The 23,108-nt window shown below is 48.8% G+C and overlaps 2 protein-coding genes across 2 annotated transcripts in view; both read right to left on the reverse strand.

The window, feature by feature from the left end:
- Window positions 1–23,108, reverse strand: part of LOC144738160 (uncharacterized) — a 443,570-nt gene that overhangs the window by 131,880 nt on the left and 288,582 nt on the right. The gene's annotated exons all lie outside the window — the stretch shown is intronic.
- On the reverse strand, window positions 1,912–4,811 carry LOC144738130 (uncharacterized). Its single transcript, XM_078621056.1, has one exon. The coding sequence runs from the start codon at window positions 4,789–4,791 to the stop codon at window positions 2,482–2,484; it is 2,310 nt and encodes a 769-aa protein (XP_078477182.1). The 5' UTR covers window positions 4,792–4,811; the 3' UTR covers window positions 1,912–2,481.

The following is a 23,108-nucleotide window of genomic DNA, read 5'->3' on the forward strand; positions in this document are numbered from 1 at the left end:
ATACGTACTGTATTCCAAACCAACTAAAAATTAAACAATTGAAATAAACATTGGGAAACCGTGTCTCATGCTTTTGGTTAAAGGTCTACCCAACACTTATGGTCACACATGCTGTCTGCTTCTACTCGACCTTGTCCGAAAAGTCCTCCCAAAACTCCACATCCACAAATGGATGTGATTTGTCTCGGGCTCCATTAGTGACCTGGAAGTCAAACCCTAGAGCCTTCACAGGTCACCTTCACGAATGGTGACGTTTCCCAGCTGCCATCTTTATTGGGTCCTTGCATCACAAACGATGGGCTTATGGAACTTCAAATTTCACACGTCAATCTCAGACTCTGCTCCTTGTAGACCTCCTTACACGTGTTTTAGTTTCAAGACAATTCAAAAGGTTTTCCAATTGTACATTAAGTGGTTTTTAATGTGTGTTCCCTGCCAGTTGTGAAGATTTGATTACTGTGTAAATGCATTCCAAGACAGTGCAGTCGTTAGATTCCGTGGAGGCGAGTTCTGCTCTTGGTGACATCACAAGCCAGAGAGAGGGGGAGGCCCTGACGTAACCCACTCGTTAATTTGAGGTGACGTCTTCAGAGGGAGCGTCTACATATTTAGGTAAACATGTGGTAAACACGGTGGGATATCAATGCAGACAGATATATCTAAAGTTTTATTTAAATAGAAGTTAAAATTCAATAAAACCTAGGCTAGAATACAAATCTGTAACAAAAATTCCACGATGCCTTCAAATGTGCTCGTTAAAGTACCTCCTTGCGAAAAAACAGATCGGCAGACATCTTTCATTCAACGTTCTCTACACGAAACAAAGGAATGTTTTACACAAACTGTAAATACCACGGCCTTTTAGGAATGCATGTGTAATGGGTTCCGGAGACACTTGTAGAGGTATCTTCTTTATTACAATACAACACTCCAACAGTCCTGACACTCTGTTACAGCCTAGGTACACAGCCTAGATACACTACTCTGGCTACGCTCTGGGCTCCTCCGGCTGCAATTACCCTAGGGGAGGCTAATTGACCCGACCCAGCCAAGGTGCGGGTCTGGACTCTGGCTTCCTCGGAACTCGCCCTTACAAGGACGTAGAGCCGGGAGTCCCAGAGTCCCACCACTGGCCCTCACAGCGTTCCGGCCCTTACACGGACAAGCGGGACGAGGGGGTCCAGAGTCCTAAGCTGGCTGATCTTGGGTCTTGAGCTGCAACTGCCCCCGATCGGCCAGGGAGCTGCCCTTTTATGCCTCGTCCCCAACGAGGGGTGGGGTTGTGTGCGCCCCCAGATATCCCACAGAGCACGCACAGCCCCTCCCCCCGTTGGTGGCGTCAAGGGGCTTAACTGTTTGGGGTGCCTGGGATCCTAGCGCCTGGCACCGATGGCTTATCTGCCTAGGATCCTAGAGCCCCCAGCAGCCCCTCCTCTCTTATGGCACTACACATGTGTTCAGTACAAGCCACCTGTGGACTGGTTTTGGTGTACAATGTCTCAACAGTCCGGCTTGCTTCAACTGATGTTCATCGGCAAGGTCCATTTCAAGTCTCAGTTCGACAAAATGTATACGTAATACAAAATGATAATTAGTGTTCTTGTGGAGAATGTATCTCCTATACGTAACTTATAAGTGGCATACCTTAACTGATGAATGATCCGACTATGCTCCCGATTTCAAAGACAATGAGTTGCCCCAGTCAGATGCGTCCCGATTCACAAAAATACCCTTTGACTCGTATCACAAAAATAACAGCTCTCACGTGAGTTTTTGTACAGGTTACCACCAAAACAGATACTTTGTCCTGACAGCACATATTCCATGTTTGACATTAATACACAAAATGTTGTATGTACGTACAAAATCAGACAGGTATTCTTTCAATAATGATTCAAAATAATCAAAGGGCACATTGGCAACATTTTATTACTATACCGAAATGTACTGCGTCACGTTGCAATGTATTTACAAGTTGATCTCTGACTCGATGAGGCCTATACGTGCAGCACTCTCGTAGAGGGAAGCCAAGTAGTAGTACATTCTCTATTTGTTGCAGAGGTTCAAGGTTCAAATCCGACTGGCATATCAATCATCGCCCCCGACTTACAAACTCCTATCCACATGCAAGCCAGTGAACGGTCACCTTGTGGCACACAGGGGCAGATGCCCATTATGGGCACCCATCGAGTGTCTAAGATGAGATATGATACAAAACACTTGAGTCACTCCTGGTTAGAGATCGCCCCAACCCACAGGTTCACAAATACTGGCCACGCTTACACTGCAGTTTGAACCTAGAAATTGAGTGTTCAACTTCACATTATATTCATTAGAAAGGCCTGTGACAAAGGTGCATCCATTGGAGCTTAATTGTCTCAAGCTTGCACATCTACCTGGTCTCCATTTGACTTTGTATTGTCTAAGAAGTCCACCCACACCTCCACATCCACAAACTCCTGGGAGTTGCCTCGCTCTGCCTCAGTCAGAATTTAGTTCCTGCTTCACACTGCCTCCATCTATGTGAAGGTCCGATTTTGGAGTTGAATCTTCAAATTTAACCTTCACTTCTACGCTCTTCAATGTTACTTCACATTTCACTTTCGCCTCTTCATATTTCACCTTGATACCTTTCAAAGTGTCCAGGCTGGGATTGTCTTCTGGTTCTTGTTTCATGAACAATGGGGTCATTGCAGCACTTTGACTTTCACAAGCTGATTTCAGATTACACTTCTTGTGGATTTTCTGATGCGTGTGTGTTCTCTGGTGTTTTTTAAGATTTGATGAATGTGCAAACGCTTTCCCACAAACACTGCACTTGAAGAGTTTCTCTCCTGTGTGTGTTGTCTGATGTCTTCTAAGAGTAGATGAATCTGAAAATGCCTTCTCACACACACTGCACTTGAAGGGTTTATCTCCTGTATGTATTCTCTGGCGGGACTGAAGATTTGATGACTTTGCATACGCCTTCCCACACAGAATGCACTTAAAAGGTTTCTCTCCTGTGTGTGTTCTCTGGTGTTGTTTAAGAGCAGATGAATCTAAAAATGTCTTCCCACACACACTGCACTTGAAGGGTTTATCTCCTGTGTGTGTTCTCTGGTGGGTCTGAAGATATGATGACAATGAAAATGCCTTCTCACACACAGTGCATTTGAAGGGTTTCTCTCCTGTGTGTGTTCTCTGGTGTGATTTAAGAATGAACGACCATGCAAACGCCTTCTCACACACAGTGCACTTGAAAGGTTTATCTCCTGTGTGTGTTCTCTGGTGTGATTTAAGAATGCATGACAGTGCAAACGCCTTCCCACACACACTGCACTTAAAATGTTTCTCTCCTGTGTGTGTTCTTTGGTGGGTCTGAAGATATGACGACCATGAAAATGCCTTCTCACACACAGTGCACTTGAAGGGTTTCTCTGTGTGTGTTCTCTGGTGTCTTTGAAGATGTGATGACTGTGCAAACGCCTTCTCACACACAGTGCACTTGAAAGGTTTCTTTCCTGTGTGTGTTCTCTGGTGTCTTTGAAGATCTGGTGACCGTGCAAACGCCTTCTCACACACAGTGCACTTGAAAGGTTTCTTTCCTGTGTGTGTTCTCTGGTGTTGTTTAAAAGTAGATGAATCAAAAAATGCCTTCCCACACACATTGCACTTGAAGGGCTTATCTCCTGTGTGTGTTCTCTGGTGGGTTTGAAGATTTGATGACTTTGCAAACGCCTTCCCACACAGAGTGCACTTAAAAGGTTTCTCTCCTGTGTGTGTTTTCTGGTGGATCTTACGATTTGATGATATTGCAAACGCCTTCCCACACAGAGTGCACTTAAAAGGTTTCTCTCCTGTGTGTGTTCTCTGGTGTGATTTAAGAATGGATGACTGTGCAAACACCTTTTTACACACACTGCACTTAAAAGGTTTCTCTCCTGTGTGTGTTCTCTGGTGGGTCTTAAGATTTGATGACTTTGCAAATGCCTTCCCACACAGAGTGCACTTAAAAGGTTTATCTCCTGTGTGTGTTCTCTGGTGTGATTTAAGAATGGATGACCGTGCAAACGCCTTTTCACACACAGTGCACTTGAAAGGTTTCTCTCCTGTGTGTGTTCTCTGGTGTGATTTAAGAATTGATGACTTTGCAAACACCTTCCCACACACACTGCACTTAAAAAGTTTCTCTCCTGTGTGTGTTCTCTGGTGTTGTTTAAGAGTAGATGAATCAAAAAATGCCTTCCCACACACACTGCACTTGAAGGGGTTATCTCCTGTGTGTGTTCTCTGGTGGGTCTGAAGAGTTGATGACTTTGCAAACGCCTTCCCACACACACTGCACTTAAAAGGTTTCTCTCCTGTGTGTGTTCTTTGGTGGGTCTGAAGATATGACGACCATGAAAATGTCTTCTCACACACAGTGCACTTGAAGGGTTTCTCTCCTGTGTGTGTTCTCTGGTGTCTTTGAAGATGTGATGACTGTGCAAACGCCTTCTCACACACAGTGCACTTGAAAGGTTTCTTTCCTGTGTGTGTTCTCTGGTGGGTCTTAAGATTTGATGACTTTGCAAACGCCTTCCCACACAGAGTGCACTTAAAAGGTTTATCTCCTGTGTGTGTTCTGTGGTGTTGTTTAAGAGTAGATGAATCTGAAAATGCCTTCCCACACACACAGCACTCTAAGGGTTTCTCTCCTGTGTGTGTTCTCTGGTGCTGTGTCAAGTTTCCAGTACGATCCGTGCTGTTTGCATGCTGGTCGCATTGTTTCCTTCTTGTACTGAACTGCGCTGAGTGCCTTTGCTCCATCAGGCCAATTCTGCAGAGCGTCAGCTGCAAATAGAAAAGCATGTCCACACCATCTATGCGAGTATTGAGGCACAGAGGAATGCATATGTAGTGGTGATACGCGCTGGGGTAGCGATCAGGTGCCAGCGCGTTGTGATTGGGTGTGTGTGTGGTGACGCGCGCTGACGGTGAGGGATCAGGGTTGGGCGCGGGATCGTGAGTTGTGTGGTACTGATTGGCTGGGTGCCGGTGACGTGCTGGTGTCGGAGTGAGCGGGTGGCAGCGCGGCGTGATTGGTTGGTGAGTGGAAACACGCGTTGGGGAAAGAGGATCGTAGAGGTAGCGCGTTGTGATTGGTTCACTAACAAGCGATGCTCGCATCGAGGTCCGCATCCGCTCCGTCTCCCGGGAGGATGGACTATATAAGGGGATGCGCACAGGCGCACGGGGAGAGTGTAACCAGCGAAGACTGAAGACGGGCGGAAGAGAAGATAGGGCCCTGCGGTACCTAGCCCCGCTGTCCTGTGAGGACCGGGACTCTGTGTAACCCAGAGGCGGAGTGTAGAGTGAGCATGCAGTGTCAGCATGCAGAGTGTGTAGCCGGGGCCTAGAGTCTACACGAGACGAGTGATGCGGGTGTAGCCAGAGGCGTAGGGTCTACACGAGACGAGTGATGTGTGTGTAGCCAGAGGTATAGGGTCTACACGGGAAGAGTCTACACGAGACGAGTCTACATGAGAAGAGTCTACACGAGACGAGTGATGTGTGTGTAGCCAGAGGTATAGAGTCTACACGAGAAGAGTCTACACGAGAAGAGTCTACACGAGACGAGTGATGTGTGTGTAGCCAGAGGCATAGGGTCTACACGAGGCGAGTCTACAAGAGACGAGCGAGGTGTGTGTAGCCAGAGGCCTGGAGCTTACACGAGTCCAGCACAGTGTGTTATAAGAAGAATAGAGGTTACGATTTGTACTGGTGTCTGGTGACCGACTCGGAAGAATAGAGACCACACGTTGTATCGAGATAAGCGAAGATTTAATAAAAGTGTGTTACCCGTCAAGGAGTTTCCTGCCGTCATTTCCAATACTTCAACTGGCGTCAGAAGTGAAACTGTCTTCCAAGCATGGATACGAGGAAGACCATTCGGACCCACGGGAGTGACCGCGAGGACAACCTTGACGACCCGGGCCAGCTGCCGTCGGGGGGTGAGGACGAAGAATGGCCCACGCTGCAGGATCCGCCGGCGGCGCCGGAGGAGCGGCGGGGGACCGAGGCCGTGCTCCGGGAGGCGCACTCTCGCCTGGCGGAGCTGCTGCTCGCCGCCGCGTCCATCCTGGCGGAGATCAGCTCGTCGGCGGGAGCGGAGACGGCAGCGGACATTCTACAGGGTCGCCCCGCAGATTCCCGCCAAAATGACTTGGCGATTCCCGCCATTTCATCGGCATCGACTTTTGGCGGGAACGGCGACCGCCACGTGGCGGCGGCTCTCCAAGCGCGCCATCTTACGTCATCGACGCGCGCTGCGGACCGCCATCAGTCATCCGCCATTGGGGCCGCCATCTTACACACCGACGGGGCGGCGGGAAGGAACCACGACGCGGAGGACGACTTCATTTTTCAACAGCGCCTCCCCGCATTGTCAGCCTTCAAGGCGGAAGGCGGGGACTGGGGCCAGTTTCAGCGCAGGTTTTTGGCGCATCAGGAGATGTCGGCCTGGTCCGATGCTACGGCGCTGCGGGCACCGCCTGCCATGTTGGACGACAACGCGCTCGCGGCCTTCATGTCGGCTCGGAGATCGGACCGATCCACGCTTAAGGCAGCGCTGGGTCTCATGGCCAGGGTCTACGGACCTCCCTCGGCGTGCCGCCATCATTTTAATGCGAGGCGGAAGGCGGACACGGAGACCGCGCTCGCCTATCGCACGCGTTGCTGGCTCTCGCCGATGCAGCATTCCCTCGGATGGACGAGGAGGGCCAAGATGCGATGGTTTTGGAGCAGCTGCTTAAGTTGGCGCAGGACCTGGGGGTCCCCATCAACACGGCCGACGAGATCGACATTTCTTCCTTACGGGTCGCTACGAGTATACAAGCGCACGAGGCCCTTCAACGCAAACAGGGGGTCGTCCGCAACGCTGCTGTGGCCTCAGCTCCGGGTCCGGTGATCACCGAACCCCAAGTCGTCGGTCCGCGAGAGGAGGCGTTCACCGCGGGACGACCGGGGGACTGGAGATCGGGGGGTCGGTCGCCCCTGCGATCGGCCCGCAAGCTGGAGCAACCGAGATCACCGACGACCCTCATCACGTGCTACAACTGCGGCCTCCGGGGCCACGTGGCGTCGGGTTGCCGCGCTCCCCGTCAGCGCGCCATGGGATCTCGGCTGGACGACGACCAGGGCCCCAAGGCATCCCTACAAACCCCGGCAAGTCGCGGCACCTCACATGCTCGGCCCACACACTCGACACGCATGGGCCGTCGCGGTGCGACGGAAGAGGGCCGGTTAGGGTTCGGGGATTCGGTTCGGCGAGGGGGTTTCGGCCGGGACCGGAGAGACATTGAGTGGTCGGAGTTGGGGCATAGAATTGTGGCTGCTTCAGCGGGTTCATCCGTCGTTGCGGGTTCTATTGATGGGGTAGAGGTCAGGGTATTGGTGGACACGGGAGCATCGGCGACTATTATATCTGACCTCATTTATAACATTCTCCCCGTCCAGTGCCATCCGCTGCTCCCAGTGGATGTGCCGTTTTTCGCCGCAAATGGGGGATCGTTGGGCATTATCGGTCAGATTAGGGCGTCCATTTGCATTGGAGATATCAAATTGTCGGGACCCGTTTTCGTTTTGTCTTCTTTGGCGGTTCCTTGTCTATTGGGCACTGATTTTTTGGCTAAGATGCCCATTAAAATTCTAATCGATCAACGTTGCATTGAACTACCTTCGGGTCGCCGCATTTCATTTTTGACGAGCCCTACGGAGATTCGGACGGCGTGCGCCACGATACAAGCGTTGGCGACGCAGACCGTGCACGTGCCCCCGGGTTCACAAATGTTAGTTCCCCTCTGGTTGCGAAAACCGTGGGGGGAGGGGACTTCGGAACAAGGCATGCTTTTGGGTCCTTCTAACAAGGCTATCGGAGGGGTCGATTTGTCGGTGGCTCACACTTTGGTTCGGGCGGACAAGGATCCGTTTGTCATGGTTTTAAACGCTGGATCGCGGCCAGCCGTCATCCAGCAGGGTACCGTGCTGGCTCACGCGGCGCGGGTTCCTGCGGAGGAGCGGCTGGTTGCGCACGTCGATCCGAGCCCCGCGCAGAACATTGAACCGAGGGAGGACCTTGAATGGGTCCATTCGCTGTGCGCGGGCTCGGACGATTTGTCAGGGGTGCAGTTGGGTGCGCTGCGCGAGTTACTAATGGAATTTTCTGATGTGTTCAGTAAACATAAATATGATATTGGATGTACGGATTTAATACGCCACCACATTGACACGGGCGATGCGGCGCCGGTCAGGTTAAATCCCTTCCGGCTGAGTCCTGCTGAAAAGGAACATGTTCAGTCGGCCGTGAACGATATGCTTGAAGCCGACATTATTTCGCCTTCCTCCAGTCCGTGGGGAGCACCTATTGTGCTGGTTAAGAAGCATGACGGGTCCTTGCGATTTTGCGTAGATTTCCGTCGCCTGAATAAGATCTCTGTGGCTGACGCGTATCCGCTCCCCAGGATGGACGAGTCCCTCGATGCATTGTCTGGTGCGCGATATTTTTCGACTCTTGATTTGTTATCGGGATTCTGGCAGTTGCCACTCGACGAAGAGTCTAAACCTAAGACAGCATTCCGGACTCCAGGGGGCCTATTCCAGTTTAACCGGTTACCCATGGGACTTCACTCCTCTCCAGCGACGTTTCAGCGCCTTATGGAGTTGGTTTTGTCGGGCTTGCAATGGGAGACGTGCTTGATTTACCTTGACGATGTCATTGTTTTCAGTAAAACATTTGAGGAACACCTCCAGCGATTGAGAGGGGTGTTCTTGCGAATGCGATCGGCTAAATTGAAATTTAAACCGGCCAAATGCCACCTTTTTCGTAAGTCCGTTAGATACTTGGGTCACATTGTCGACTCTTCGGGGATCTCTACTGATCCCGCAAAGACGGACTGTGTCGGTTCATGGCCAACACTCAAGTCGGTTGCAGACGTGCGCAGTTTCATTGGGTTTGCTTCGTATTATCGCCGATTCGTTGAGCACTTCGCCACTATTGCAAAACCCTTGCACGCTCTTACGGCGAAGGGTGTGAAGTTCAAATGGGGACCGGAAGAGGAGGCCGCGTTCTGCGCCCTCCGGGACGCTTTGGTGGGTGCCCCACCCTTGCGTTATCCGGATTTTGCGAGTCCCTTCTTGCTAGACACGGATGCTAGCAACACGGGCATTGGGGGGGTACTGTCCCAGGTCGTTGGAGGAGTTGAAAGGGTGGTCGCTTATGGTAGCAGGGTGTTGTCTCCGGCGGAGCAGCGCTACTGCGTCACCCGTCGTGAACTGCTCGCCATTGTTTTTTTTGTACAACAGTTCAGACCGTATCTCTATGGGCGTCACTTTACGGTCCGGACGGACCACGCGGCGCTACAGTATTCATTGAGGGTCGCCCAACCCTCGGGCCAATTGTCACGGTGGTTGGAAGTCCTCCAAGACTATCAGTTCACGACCACATACCGTAAGGGGTTGCGACACACAAATGCCGATTGTTGCCGTGTCAGAAATGTGCGTGTCTATCGGGATCGGCGCGCTGTAAACCGCCGGTTGTGGAAGATAAGGGGACATTGGCTGCGACTGCGGGCGCGCCAATCGGGGATGTCCCCGCTACCTCTCAGGATCGGGACTCGCTGCTCTCACTGTCGCTGGGGGAGTGGGGCCGCCTTCAAATGGCGGACAGCTCCCTGCTAGCATTGCGCCGCAGGGTTGGTGGTCCTAAAGAGGACCAGGAGCGAACTGGCTCCTATGTACTTAAACAGGGCATGTTGATGAGATGGGACAGTTTGTCCCGGCGGCATGCGCTGGTCGTGCCTTCTGCTGTAAGGGGGAAAGTTGTTTTGGCCGCACACGAACGCCTCTTGCATTTGGGAGTAAACAAAACGCTTGCCCTGCTTCAGCGTGACTATTATTGGCCGGGAATGGGGAGTGACGTGGTAAATATTCTGAAGGGGTGCGTTGAGTGCGCCAGACGGAAACCACCGCCCGTGCCAGCTAATCCACCGCTGCAATCTATTCAGGTCTCGCGCACTAACGAGCTCGTTGCACTCGATATTTTGGGGCCTTTTCCAGTCACGCCTAGAGGGAATAAATACCTGTTGGTGGGGGTCGAATATTTCACCCGGTGGCCTATGGCGTGGCCTCTCGCCAACCAGTCGGCAGCGGCTGTGACGGACGCCTTTGTCCAGGGCTATGTCCTGGACAAGGGGGCTCCCGAACGCTTGCTGACCGACCAAGGTAAAAAATTTTCGAGTAAATTGCTGCAAGAGGTGTGCGATCTATTGGGTACTAAAAAGGTGCGTACCTCCCCGTACCACCCGCAGACAGACGGGATGGTGGAAAGACTTCACAAGACTTTGACTTCTATGCTGTGCCAGCAGGTGTGTGAGGCACATGTAGATTGGGACCTGCAGGTCCCGGGGGTCCTTGCCGCGTACAGAATGGCCCCCCATGCAGCGACGGGGTTTTCCCCATTCTATTTGATGTACGGTCGGGAAGCCGACCCGCCCATGGAAACGCAGCTTGGCCTGTCCGCTCCACGAACCAATTCTGAATTGGCGGAACACATTAAATTCAATATTCACAAGCTAACAGAAGCAAGGGAGGCCGCACGGCTTAATTCGCGGGCTCGCCAAATTGCTAATGAACGACTGCGGGCACGGAAGGTGTCCGTGCACGAATGGAAACCTGGTGACAGGGCCTGGCTGCATTGCCCTCAGGCGCCCTTGGCTACGTCGCCTAAATTGTTGAGGCCATGGCGGGGGCCCGTGGAGATCGTGCGCGTTGCACGGCCCCAGTGCGTTCAGATAAAATGGGGAAAACGACGGTGGTACGTCCACCCCTCCCGACTGAAACCGTTCTCGCCTCCATATGGCCTCCCATTGTGTCGTGAGGGCCGAGCATGTGACGTGACCGACGACCCTAAGGGGGAAATGTCTCTGCCTGATCCTCACATGTCTCCGCCTGATCTGCTCCCAGGTGTCTCGGAACTGACAGCTGCCGACCACCGGCGGCCGGATCTTCGCGGCGGGGCCGGCCCTTTCAGGCCCGTTCCACGCCGTCTAGAGCAGCCGGAGCCGCCGGACGGTCGTCAGTGTCCCGTCCCGTATGACGGACCGGCCAGACGGACTCGCGCCAGGTCGCGCTACTTTGTTTGACCTGCCACGTGAGGAGTCGAAGCAGTGGGAGCGCCTCGTCACTTCGTTAGTTGCAGAGACGCGGGGCGCGTTCATTTTCTAGAAATCGCTTTTATTATGTTGTTCGTCGGGCTGTATATAGTTTTTTTTATATATAAGGTGTTGTGTGTGGTATTGTTAACTTTTCTTGTGTTAATTGTCAAATTGTACATAGGTTGCTGTTGTGTTGTTGTTGTTGTGTTACGGGGCACACTGGGGAGGGGGGTTTTGTTGTGTTAACGATGTGGGAGGTTGTTGGTTAGCAGCCGGGACGGCTGCGAGCTATGTGGGGGGGGGTGATGTAGTGGTGATACGCGCTGGGGTAGCGATCAGGTGCCAGCGCGTTGTGATTGGATGTGTGTGTGGTGACGCGCGCTGACGGTGAGGGATCAGGGGTCAGCGCGGGATCGTGGGTTGTGTGGTGCTGATTGGCTGGGTGCCGGTGACGTGCTGGTGTGGGAGTGATCGGGTGGCAGCGCGGCGTGATTGGTTGGTGAGTGGAAACACGCGTTGGGGAAAAGAGGATCGTAGAGATAGCGCGTTGTGATTGGTTCACTAACAAGCGATGCTCGCATCGAGGTCCGCATCCGCTCCGTCTCCCGGGAGGAGGGACTATATAAGGTGATGCGCACAGGCGCACGGGGAGAGTGTAACCAGCGAAGACTGAAGACGGGAGGAAGAGACAGGGCCCTGCGGTACCTAGTCCCGCTGTCCTGTGAGGACCGGGACTCTGTGTAACCCAGAGGCGGAGTGTAGAGTGAGCATGCAGTGTCAGCATGCAGAGTGTGTAGCCGGGGCCTAGAGTCTACACGAGACGAGTGATGTGGGTGTAGCCAGAGGCGTAGGGTCTACACGAGACGAGTCTACACGAGAAGAGTCTACACGAGACGAGTGATGTGTGTGTAGCCAGAGGCATAGGGTCTACACGAGAAGAGTCTACACGAGACGAGTGATGTGTGTGTAGCCAGAGGCATAGGGTCTACACGAGAAGAGTCTACACGAGACGAGTGATGTGTGTGTAGCCAGAGGCATAGGGTCTACACGAGAAGAGTCTACACGAGACGAGTGATGTGGGTGTAGCCAGAGGCATAGGGTCTACACGAGGCGAGTCTACACGAGACGAGTGAGGCGTGTGTAGCCAGAGGCCTGGAGTCTACACGAGTCCAGTACAGTGTGTTATAAGAAGAATAGAGGTTACGAGTTGTACCGGTGTCTGGTGACCGTACTCGGAAGAATAGAGACTACACGTTGTATCGAGATAAGCGAAGATTTAATAAAAGAAGTGTGTTACCCGTCAAGGAGTTTCCTGCCGTCATTTCCAATACTTCACCTGTATAAAAACACCTAGGAGCCAGAAATCTTTCTGATTGAGAGGGGGTCAAATACTTATTTCCCTCATTAAAATGCAAAATCAATTTATTCAATTTTTGACATGCGTTTTCTGGATTTTGTTGTTATTCTGTCTCTCACTGTTCAAATAAACCTACCATTAAAACTATAGACTGATCATTTCTTTGTCAGTGGGCAAACATACAAAATCAACAAGGGATCAAATACTTTTTTCCCTCACTGTACATGACATCATAACAACAGTCTGGACCACTGAATGGGTTCCGCAGGACTGGAAGGATACCCTAGTGGTCCCCCTCTTTAAGAAGGGGGACCGCACAGACTGTAACAACTACAGGGGCATCTCACTCTTTAGTGTGCCAGGGAAGGTCCTGGCAAGGATTATTCAACATCGCCTTGCTAGGCACGCCGAGAAGAGGCTTGCAGAGCCCCATTGCGGTTTCAGGAAAGGGCGGTCCTGCACAGATGCCATATTTTCTGTCAGTCTGCTACAGCAGAGGTGTAGGGAATTCCAACTAGACCTACATCTCTGCTTTATTGACCTGATCAAGGCCTATGATACCATTAGTAGGCCTGGGCTCTGGGTTGTTCTTCGTGATTTCTGAGTCCCTGACCCTCCGCTCACGATCATTAAGGACCTTCATGATGGTGAGCGGGCCCGTGTAAAACTAGAAGAATCACAGCTGTGTTCGTTAGTTTCTGAAAACGCTTGTCCTGGTGAGGGTCGTGGTGGCAGCATGCTGAGTAGGGTGGTCCAGGTCTCTCTTTCCCTGGCGACAGACTCTAGCTCAGACATGGGCAAAGTACGGCCCCCGGGCCGTATACGGCCCATTGGGCTTTTAAATCCGGCCCGCCGAACTTGTCCAAATATTATTATTAAATTAAATTTTACCTTCCTCCTGTAATGCCCCCATTTCCCCATTAGATGGAGCACTTTGACCGGGAGTGTGGTGTAAAGTAGATCCTCTGGTCACGACCATAATTCGTTCCATAACTTTGGTCGCAACCCGATTTGGTCGTGACTCGAACCTAATTTCCCCATTGGATTGTATGTAAATACGATTAATCCGTTCCAGACTCCTATGAACTGTATTTAAATATTGTTTTTTTAAGATTATTAAGCACAAAAATAGTTAATTACGCCATAGAATTCTGTGTAATAGTAAACTAAATGTAAAAACATTTAATAACACTGAGAAAACCTTGAACAGAGAAAACTAACATTGCCGCATCAAGGTTTAGAATCGTTCAACAAGATGATTGTTTCGTCTGCTACATAAGTCGGTCGATTCTGAGAGAGAGAATATTAGTATGAGCAATTCATGTTTCTATTGAAAGTAAGTTAACAGTAATATTTGGGTACAGTTTTGTTTTTGGAAGCATTCACCGTAATATCATATGAACGTTTACTTCACCGCATCATCGTATGAATGATGCGAGAAGAGATTAACGGGTTCTTATGTTAGCGATTTACGTACTCGGCGCTTTCGCTCTCTAAATTACGTCTTGAATGAGGGGGGAGGGGTATGACTACACTCACAAAATTAATATCTTACTAGAAATTTTATATAACAAAAGTTATATACATTATATATATTACTGCAAATACAAACTTGACACTGTCACACACCCACATGGTAAAAAGGTGGTGGTGTGTCCAGAACCATGCCTGGCTACCTTCATCTGCTCAGTATTAATGCTTCCTCACACTTCACCATGTAATTAATTCAAGATGAATCAACATAGCAGGAGCCCACAACAAGTTCAGCTTTCACTTACACTATGTAACACGATTTTTGTCCCTGGATGGCTAGTGTTATTTTTTTTATTGGTTATGCCCACACACTTTCCTTTCGTGACCAGGACTTTACGTTAAGGAATGACACAAATGCACACATTTTCTCATTGAAAATAGGTACATTTCAAAATATCACTGTCCTGGTCACAAAAGCAAAGTTTGTGGGGAAAAATAGCCATTTTCTGTACTTTTGAGGCATAAGCAATTAGAAAATAACCCTTACTATGCAGGGACAATTTTTTTTTGTTACGCAGTGTTATCAATCATGTTTGCTGTTGGCGATAATGAAACTAATTGTTGAATTCATAATGCAGTGAAATAACTGCGCTACAGCTCCCCACAAAGATAAACTCTTAAATATACATGCATTTCACATGGATCATTAACATCTGACTTATAAACGTCATTATTTCTGTTTGTGTGTCTGTCTGTGTACAAAATTTGCAAAGGATTTGGTTTAAAAAAAAAAAGAACCCAGGTACCACGCCATAAGTCCTGTAAGTGAGCCAGTGCTATTACATTTTCGCATCCATCAACTTTACAGTAGTTAAATTAAAAATGTAGTGCTAAAGTCACATACATAAAAACTATTTACAAACTTATTTACTCTATAAAAGTTTGTGTGTGCGTGGGTACGTCCATGTGGGTGTGTTAGTCCATATATGTGAGTGCGTTGTGTGTGCGAGTTCGTGTGTGTGTGTGCATGACCTCCTGTCACAGGTGCTAGCTCAAGTGGCCCCACGAGATAGTCATCTTGTTGGGTGACTTCCATGCCCGTGTTGGTCATGATGCTGGCACCTGGACTGGAGTGATTGCAAGGCATGGACCAGATCAGCTCAATAACAACGGTAGGAGGCTGCTCGATTTTTGTGCAGCCCATGGGCTTGTAATTACCAACACGCTGTTCCGGCATCGGCACATCAACACCACATCATGGATGCATGCCGGGTCCAAGCAAGAACATCTTCTGGACCACATAGTGACGGAACAGCGGATGCGGGCCCATGTCCTTGACACCAGGTTGGAAAACAATCAAAAGTATCGAAAAGGCATCTAACACAGATAATCTGCCCGTTGAGCGTAACCAAAATGGGGATTATTTTTTAGAGCCCAAAAAAATTGTTGACAATTTTAACCTTAATTTTTCTGAAGCTGGTAACCTTTTTGATAATGTACTGGGAGTCACCCCTGCTCATGCAAATTCCTATACACCTGTCCAAACATTAAACGAATTTAGTTTCCAGCCAATCCACGAAAGTAATGTTCTGAAACTGTCCTACCTCAAAAAGTCCTCCCCTCTAACGGAGCAGATAGTATTCCCGTCTTTGCTCTGCTAACTGTTGGTCACCTAATATATAAACCTATAGCCCATATTTTCAACTGGTCCATCCAACATTCCTATGTTCGTCCACTTCACAAAGGGAGCCCTAAAGATGATCCAAATAACTACCGACCTATCTCAATTTTGTCCCCGTTGACGAAAATTTTTGAAAAATTATTAAACTACCAAATGAGCAGTTTCCTGTCCGACAACAATCTATTACATCTAACACAATCTGGGTTCCGAAAAAATACAGCACATCTGCTGCATTAGTAGCCTTGATAATATGTAGTACTGCGCCAGTCTTTTTCTTGACTTGTCCAAAGCCTTTGATACAGTCGACCACAACACCCTGTTTAGTAAACTAAGTTGCCTCGGTTTCTCCAAACACGCAGTAGAATGGTTAAAAATGTACCTCTTTTCTCGCACCCAAACTGTATTCAGATGGTTGAAGGTCAGTGTTAAGATAACAAAAGGGATTCCACAGGGTTCCGTCCTTCGGCCTCCTCTTGTTCTCTCTTTATCTCAATGACTTGGGCACTGATCTAGATCATTCCAGGGTAAATCTTTTTGTAGATGACACGATACTGATTACTGCTGGCCGTTCTCCGGATGACGTGATTGCCTTCGTATCTTCAAAATGAATGTTAACCCAAAACTCCCGAGCACACAATTTCGGCTGTCTAGCTACAAAAGGAATATTTATGAAAGCTAAATTCAGCTGAAATAGCAAAAGTTGTTATGCAAAAATGCATAAATTAATGTTCAATTGCAACTTAGAGGTGTGAAGCCAGCCAGGCTCACGATGTCCTTGCACGCTGGAATGAACGGATCTGACTTCAGCTGCATGTGTGTACTGTGTTAACTTCTTGACTGTTCTACACTATGGGAACCTCATTTGCCAGTAAAAATATTAATTGTTTTTTTACCCTTCTATCTGGCAACAAAACTGACACCTTTTTACAAGGAGTCATGTTTGCATTGACTGTTTCCAGTCGTATAAAGAGTTCCAGAGGAAAACAAAAATAAACTACCGTTTTGATATAACCTCCGTGTTCAACAGAGTTAATAGACTTTACTGCAAACACAAATTTGACACTGGCATAGTTAACAGGTGTGTCCAGACCCATGCCTGGTCAACTTCACCTGCTCAGTATAAATGCTTCCTCACTCCACCAAGTAATTCATTGAGGATCAATCAACACAGCCGAGGCTGCGTGTCTCTCTCTCTCTCCCCGTGGTCGCGTGGATTTCCCTCCGGATCCCCTGGTTTCACCTCCACATGCAGAGAGTGAACACCGCCACGCTGTTGACGAGCCTCACCTTGTTGTTGTTGTGGGCAGGTCGCTTCTGAAATCAAGAGCGGTAGAGCAGCTCAAGCGGGCTTGGCCTGGTAAACAATAAAAACCGTGTTAATATTTAAACAAAGTTACAAAGTGGCGAGCCGGGTGAAGATAAATTAAACTTAAGCGAGAGAATTGAAGCGAATGCGATCAGGCGAGGGCAGGAGGCAAGGCCCCGCGTTCTAAAGTTCCAACCTGGACATCGCTTCCATGCTCGCTGCTACTCAAATGACATCCGTACGAGAGAGCGAGGCTCTACCTCTGTAAACAACAACCACCACAACCACCACCACCACAACCACCATAACCGCGATGAGAATTTCTCACCTCGGATTTCAGTTCCCGCGCGGAGCAGTAACTTTCCGTTACCTCGTGACGTCACGCGGCAGCAGCAGGTGACATGACGTCACTTGCGTGGTACAAGACACTCCCCTCCCACAATTAGCGGCTTTGTCTTCTTGGTTCTTTCGGTAAAGTCACGTAGAAGGGAAGTAATAAAAGAATAAAAATAAATCACAATAAAATAATTCTCACGAAGTTTCGTCCACAACGCAAGCAGCCGTCTTCAGGTGAAAACCAGGTCCGTCGAGGCGACAGAGTCTGAATGAAACAGCACACGAGCTTGGAGCATATATATAAGCTGGCCGCCTAGACAAAAGAATTTTCATATCAAGTGGAATTTAGCATATTTATGGGAAATGCAGGAATGTGATTAGTACTACATATGCATGTGCATTATGCAGGATTAACAGCATCAAAGGGAGCTGCACTTGCTGCTGCAGTTGCTGCTGCTGCAGAAGCTGCTGCTGCAATTAGCAGCAACTGCAATTAGCAGCAGCAGTAACTGCAGCAGCAGCAACTGCAGCAGCAGCAACTGCAGCAGCAGCAGCAACTGCAGCAGCAGCAACTGCAGCAGCAGCAACTGCATCAGCAGCAGCAACTGCAGCAGCAGCAACTGCAGCAGCAGCAGCAACTGCATCAGCAAGTGCAGCTCCCTTTGATGCTGTTAATCCTGCATAATGCACATGCATATGTAGTACTAATCACATTCCTGCATTTCCCATAAATATGCTAAATTCCACTTGATATGAAAATTCCTTTGTCTAGGCGGCCAGCTTATATATATGCTCCAAGCTCGTGTGCTGTTTCATTCAGACTCTGTCGCCTCGACGGACCTGGTTTTCACCTGAAGACGGCTGCTTGCGTTGTGGCCGAAACGTCGTGAGAATTATTTTATTGTGTTTTATTTTTATTCTTTTATTACTTCCCTTCTACGTGACTTTACCGAAAGAACCAAGAAGATGAGTCCCTGCAGTCACGAAAGCTTTAAATCGAAATTTAGCGGCTTTGTAACTTAAATCAATTATGTTAATGAGCCTGGCCCAAACGTGGAGGGATGGGGCGTGGGTGCCGAACCGGTCACAACGAACTCGAGACGGCTTTCACGAATACATTATGTTAATGAGCCGCTAGTCACTGGGTGTGGCTTTGCCCAAATAAGGATAGTACTTGAACAGATAACGGAAGTGACCCAGGCAGAGGTGACGTCACGCTCATGGGCGCGTTGGACGGGGTGGGGTGAATACCTTGGTGACATGACGTCACTAGCTAGGTACACCTCCCCCTGGCGTGTCACGCCGATCAGGTAATGATGAGTGGTGACGTCACAGAGCGGGTTTGAAGTTTAAGTTGATTTAGATTAATTTTCATTGCTCCCTCTCTTGAACAGAGACCCCTTGGGTGTGTGAGCTCAGCAACAACAATGTGGACATTATTGTGTGTGTGTGTACACACATGGACAGTGTGTACATTGTGTTTGTGTACCCTGTGCGTGTGTACATTGTGTGTACACACTGTGTGTGTGTACACTGTGTGTGTACACATCAGACTGACTGAGATGACTGTGCCCCCCACAGTGTGTACACACACACATAGTGTACACACACAGTGTGCTCAACAGTGTACACACACACAGTGTACACACACACACAGTGTACACACACTGTGTGTGTGTGTACACTGTGTGTGTACACACTGTGTGTGTGTACACACACTGTGTGTGTGTGTGTTCGCACTGTGTGTGTGTTCACACTGCGTGTGTGTATACTGTGGGTGTACATTGTGTGTGTACACTGTGTGTGTACACTGTGGGGGGCACAGTCATCTCAGTCAGTCGACAAATGGCATCTTTTCACCAATTTATTATTTTCCAACTTTTATTTATTTATTATTTTATATATTATTGTTCGTTTTCTATCTGCGTGACTTTACCAAAAGAACCAATAATATGGTAGCGCATTCTCTGTTTTTTTGCAGAGGTTCAAGGTTCAAATCCGACAGGCACACCTGGCAACCCCAGTAACATTCGCAAAAATATGCGCAGTCTGCTTAACGGCAGATGTAAAACATAGCGTTGTGTCATTCACAACGCACAGGTCATTGCATGTTGGTGTCACGGGTCAACATTGGGGTAATGCCAAACATTATCCAGAAACTACACAATGGAGATGGCACGTCAATGATCGCCCCCTACCGACAGACTCATGTCCACGTGCAGGCCGGTGCAGATCCACCTTGTGCCACACAGGGGCAGCTGCCACTTAGGGGGCACCTTTAGATTGTTTGAGATGGGATTCGATACGAAACACTGAGTTGCTGAGGCAATTAGGCAAGCAACTTATGAGTGGAAATATGATGTTGGTAACGAGTGAATGCGCGGGAGCTTCATTGTCTCTCGCTCCTGCCGACAGATTTACCCAGCCTACAGCTCCACAGATACCAGCCGCTCCTACTCTGCAGGGACAGCTACGCATGGTTCGAATTAAGTTCTAGATACACAGAGACTCACACAGAGATCCATAGATTAGCACCGTTGGTTACGTATGGTGCGAAAGAGGTTCAAAGTACACACAGAGACCTATAGATTAGCACGGTCGGCTATGTATGGTGTGAAAGAAGTTCCAGATACACATAAACTCGGAGCAAGTTTGAGTTGCGTGCAGTCGTGGGCCGTGGAAGTTGAACAGGCGCGTGTTGCTACTGACAGTAGTTGAATATGGTTGGATTGACGCTGATAGAGACAACAACCGCTATTTGCCATTAAGTGGTGGTGACGTCACCACGACGCTTGTGCCAGGCCATGTGCACCTTGAGGCCACTGCCTTGGGATGAACTGTGTAGACTCGTCCTAAGCCATCAGATTCACCAACAGCAGCACGTCGCTTCCAATTTTTTTAGCAGTCCATGTGTAATGCGAGCGTAAGCGGGGTTTCGCTGCTCGGCTCTGGGCCAATCATACGGCCCGGGGTATTGGGGGCGGGGCCCAGTATGGGGGCGTACGTGAAGGTCCGCCGCTCACCTCCGGTCCAATCGGATGCGAGGAGAGCAGGGGCGGAACCTAAGGGCGGAGCTAGCGGGGCGCTATGGGCTGTCGGGATCTGGAAGGTTCGGTGAAGGGCGTGGTGAGAGGGTGGAGACAGGATCACGTGGTGAAGGGAATATAAATGGGATCCGGAAGGGGCTCCGGGTCAGTTGGTGGAGTCACCGAGCAGGAACACGTTGGGTGGCCGAAGGGTACCCGCGCCATCAGCCACGTGGCTGGAGACGCTTCGAGCACACCGTCAGCCAACGGTGTGCGGGAGCGGGGAGCGGTGCGACTGACGGAAGGCGCATGCGGGGCGCGCGAGAGGAGCAGCCAGTCCGCTGTCGGGACCAGCGGAGTGCGAGAGTCAAATGAGAATAAAGAGAGAGAGACGGAGACCCAGCAGTGTGTCGGCGAAATCCTTTATTACACATGTATAGTAGGAGGAAACTTAATGGTAGAGCAGGTTGGCAGCAAATGGGTCGCTTGCGCACAAAACAAAGAACGCAATAATTATATCTTGTGGAGCCAGGGCCTGTTGTGGGACATTTCCTTTGGTGATGTAGATGTGTTGACAATTTTGGAGGTGAAGTGCCAAATGGATGACTGTGGGGGAACGGTCATGGATGGGAAAGCCAAGAATTCTGCAAATGGCTTCATTGTTGCTGATGTATCTTCCTTGGAAAAAAAGGTTAAGCTCATGCACACTTTGCCCCTCTGTTTTGTAAGGCAAAGACAGGCATGTCCGAGCATTTGTTGATGTATTGGCAAACATAATTGATGGCTTTTTTTAGAATAGCAGAATTTCACGGTAAAGTGGGCCTGGAAGATCTTGCACAGAAGAGGGCAGTAGGGAACGATCCACCGGTTGTGAACCTTAATTAGCGAGTTAGTGGCAGGTCTGAGCGTTGTTTGAAATCCATGCTCAGTATTTCTGTGACGATAGCCATCATGGGCCGACTGAGTGTCTTTCAAGTAGTTCCGTGGATACCTCTTGGTACACCTGTGGTCTTGCATACATGGCACATTTGGATAGAACTGGGCACATGGGCCATGGACTATTTGGTTGCAGACCACATAGAAAAAGGGCAGGGTCTTGATGGGGGTTGAGATAGCTCAGCACTGATAAATGTGTCAATGTGACTTGCATGAATTGTTTCCCTCATCCATAGCGAAATGTGAGCATGAGGTGGACGACGTTTTGCCACCCAATGGTGTGCAAGTTACTGCTTGCCTATCCAAACATGTCGCCTTCGTTGGTCATAATAAGCATCATGAGGTCATAAACTTTGAATTTTAGACCCTCGTTAAGATGTCATGTCTGTCTGGTGGCTTTTGGATTGGATTAAGGTAAACCTGGATCTCCTTTCATTTGGGATTGCAAGTGAAGGTGATGAAGAGATGGGGAGTGGCATATTGGCTGATGTACGTCATGGCATCCCGAGTCTTCTCATGCATGTATCTTGGTGGAGCTGTGAAGGATGAAGGCAAAATAACTAATCAGCTCACATTGTGACAGTTTGCATCTCCTTCGGCATTGATGAAGTCCCAGAGATGAGCATACTGTTCACACACAGGCGGGTTTGATTCAGTAGAATGTAAAGAAGGTGCTCACTCTTAATGTTGGCATACTCATCAACATACTGGTGTCTATAGTTTTCTGGTTAGATTTTATGTCGCTATTTCATTATACCTGATGATGATTGCTTGTGTTGCAATCGAAACGTCGTATTCTATTATTTAATTTAATTTGTTATTTTATCTTTAGACGTGACTTAACCGAAAGAAACAAATAATAATTCCTGCAGTCACGAAAGTTCTAAAATTAAGATTGAACCACTTCTACGGGGAAGTTTTAAGCTTATCTTTTTTCTCTCTCTCTGGCGACTTGTTTTCTCTGCCTGTGTCCTCTCTTTAGATTGTTCACACTTAAATTCTAACTTAGCAATCTTTGAAATACGTAATCAACCAGGCTATGCGTTAATTGTGTGTTGACCGACCCTCTGTGTTGTATTACATTACATTTCGATATTTTACTAGGTTATTTAATTTTAGTGTGTCCTTCTCCTGATTTTCAGGCTTGCTTGCCGTGCCATCGCATTCGCAGCACCACGTCTGTTGACCACTCATTGATATGCTAATTTTTTCTCTAACCCTCCTCCCTCTCTCTGCCTCCGCCCCCCCTCTGTCTATTTAAGGCCACCACACAGAGACGATCACCCCTCTCTGTTACCTGTGTTGCTCTCGCTATGTATCTTGGTGATATCTGTCTGCTAATATGTCTGTCTATAGTTTTCTGGTTAGATTTTATGTCGCTATTTCATTATACCTGATGATGATTGCTTGTGTTGCAATCGAAACGTCGTATTCTATTATTTAATTTAATTTGTTATTTTATCTTTAGACGTGACTTAACCGAAAGAAACAAATAATAATTCCTGCAGTCACGAAAGTTCTAAAATTAAGATTGGTGAAAGAGGTTGGCGCACCATAATGTGGTGTCCTCCTCTGTCCATGATCACGAAGGAATATACTTTTTTTTAGAGGAGACAGTTTCGTCAGGATGTCTTTGTCCTGCAGCTTTGTAATTGGAGGAGTCTTGACGTGGTACCCATCTTGGCCTTGCGACAGAAAAATGTGTTATTGTAGGGCATCGTATGCTCTGTTAGTGTCAAGAAATTGTGCGATGGTGTTTTTTTGGTATGGAAGAACAATGTCTCTCTCACAATGATCCTCACCCACCGTAAGAAAGCAA

This window comes from Lampetra planeri, chromosome 78, assembly GCF_965212315.1.
Source record: "Lampetra planeri chromosome 78, kcLamPlan1.2.h2, whole genome shotgun sequence".
In the NCBI taxonomy this organism is placed as follows: domain Eukaryota; kingdom Metazoa; phylum Chordata; class Hyperoartia; order Petromyzontiformes; family Petromyzontidae; genus Lampetra; species Lampetra planeri.

Excerpts from the sequence above, each read along its gene's own strand:
- LOC144738130 (XM_078621056.1), bottom strand. The coding sequence starts at position 4,791 with ATGGAGCAAAGGCACTCAGCGCAGTTCAGTACAAGAAGGAAACAATGC.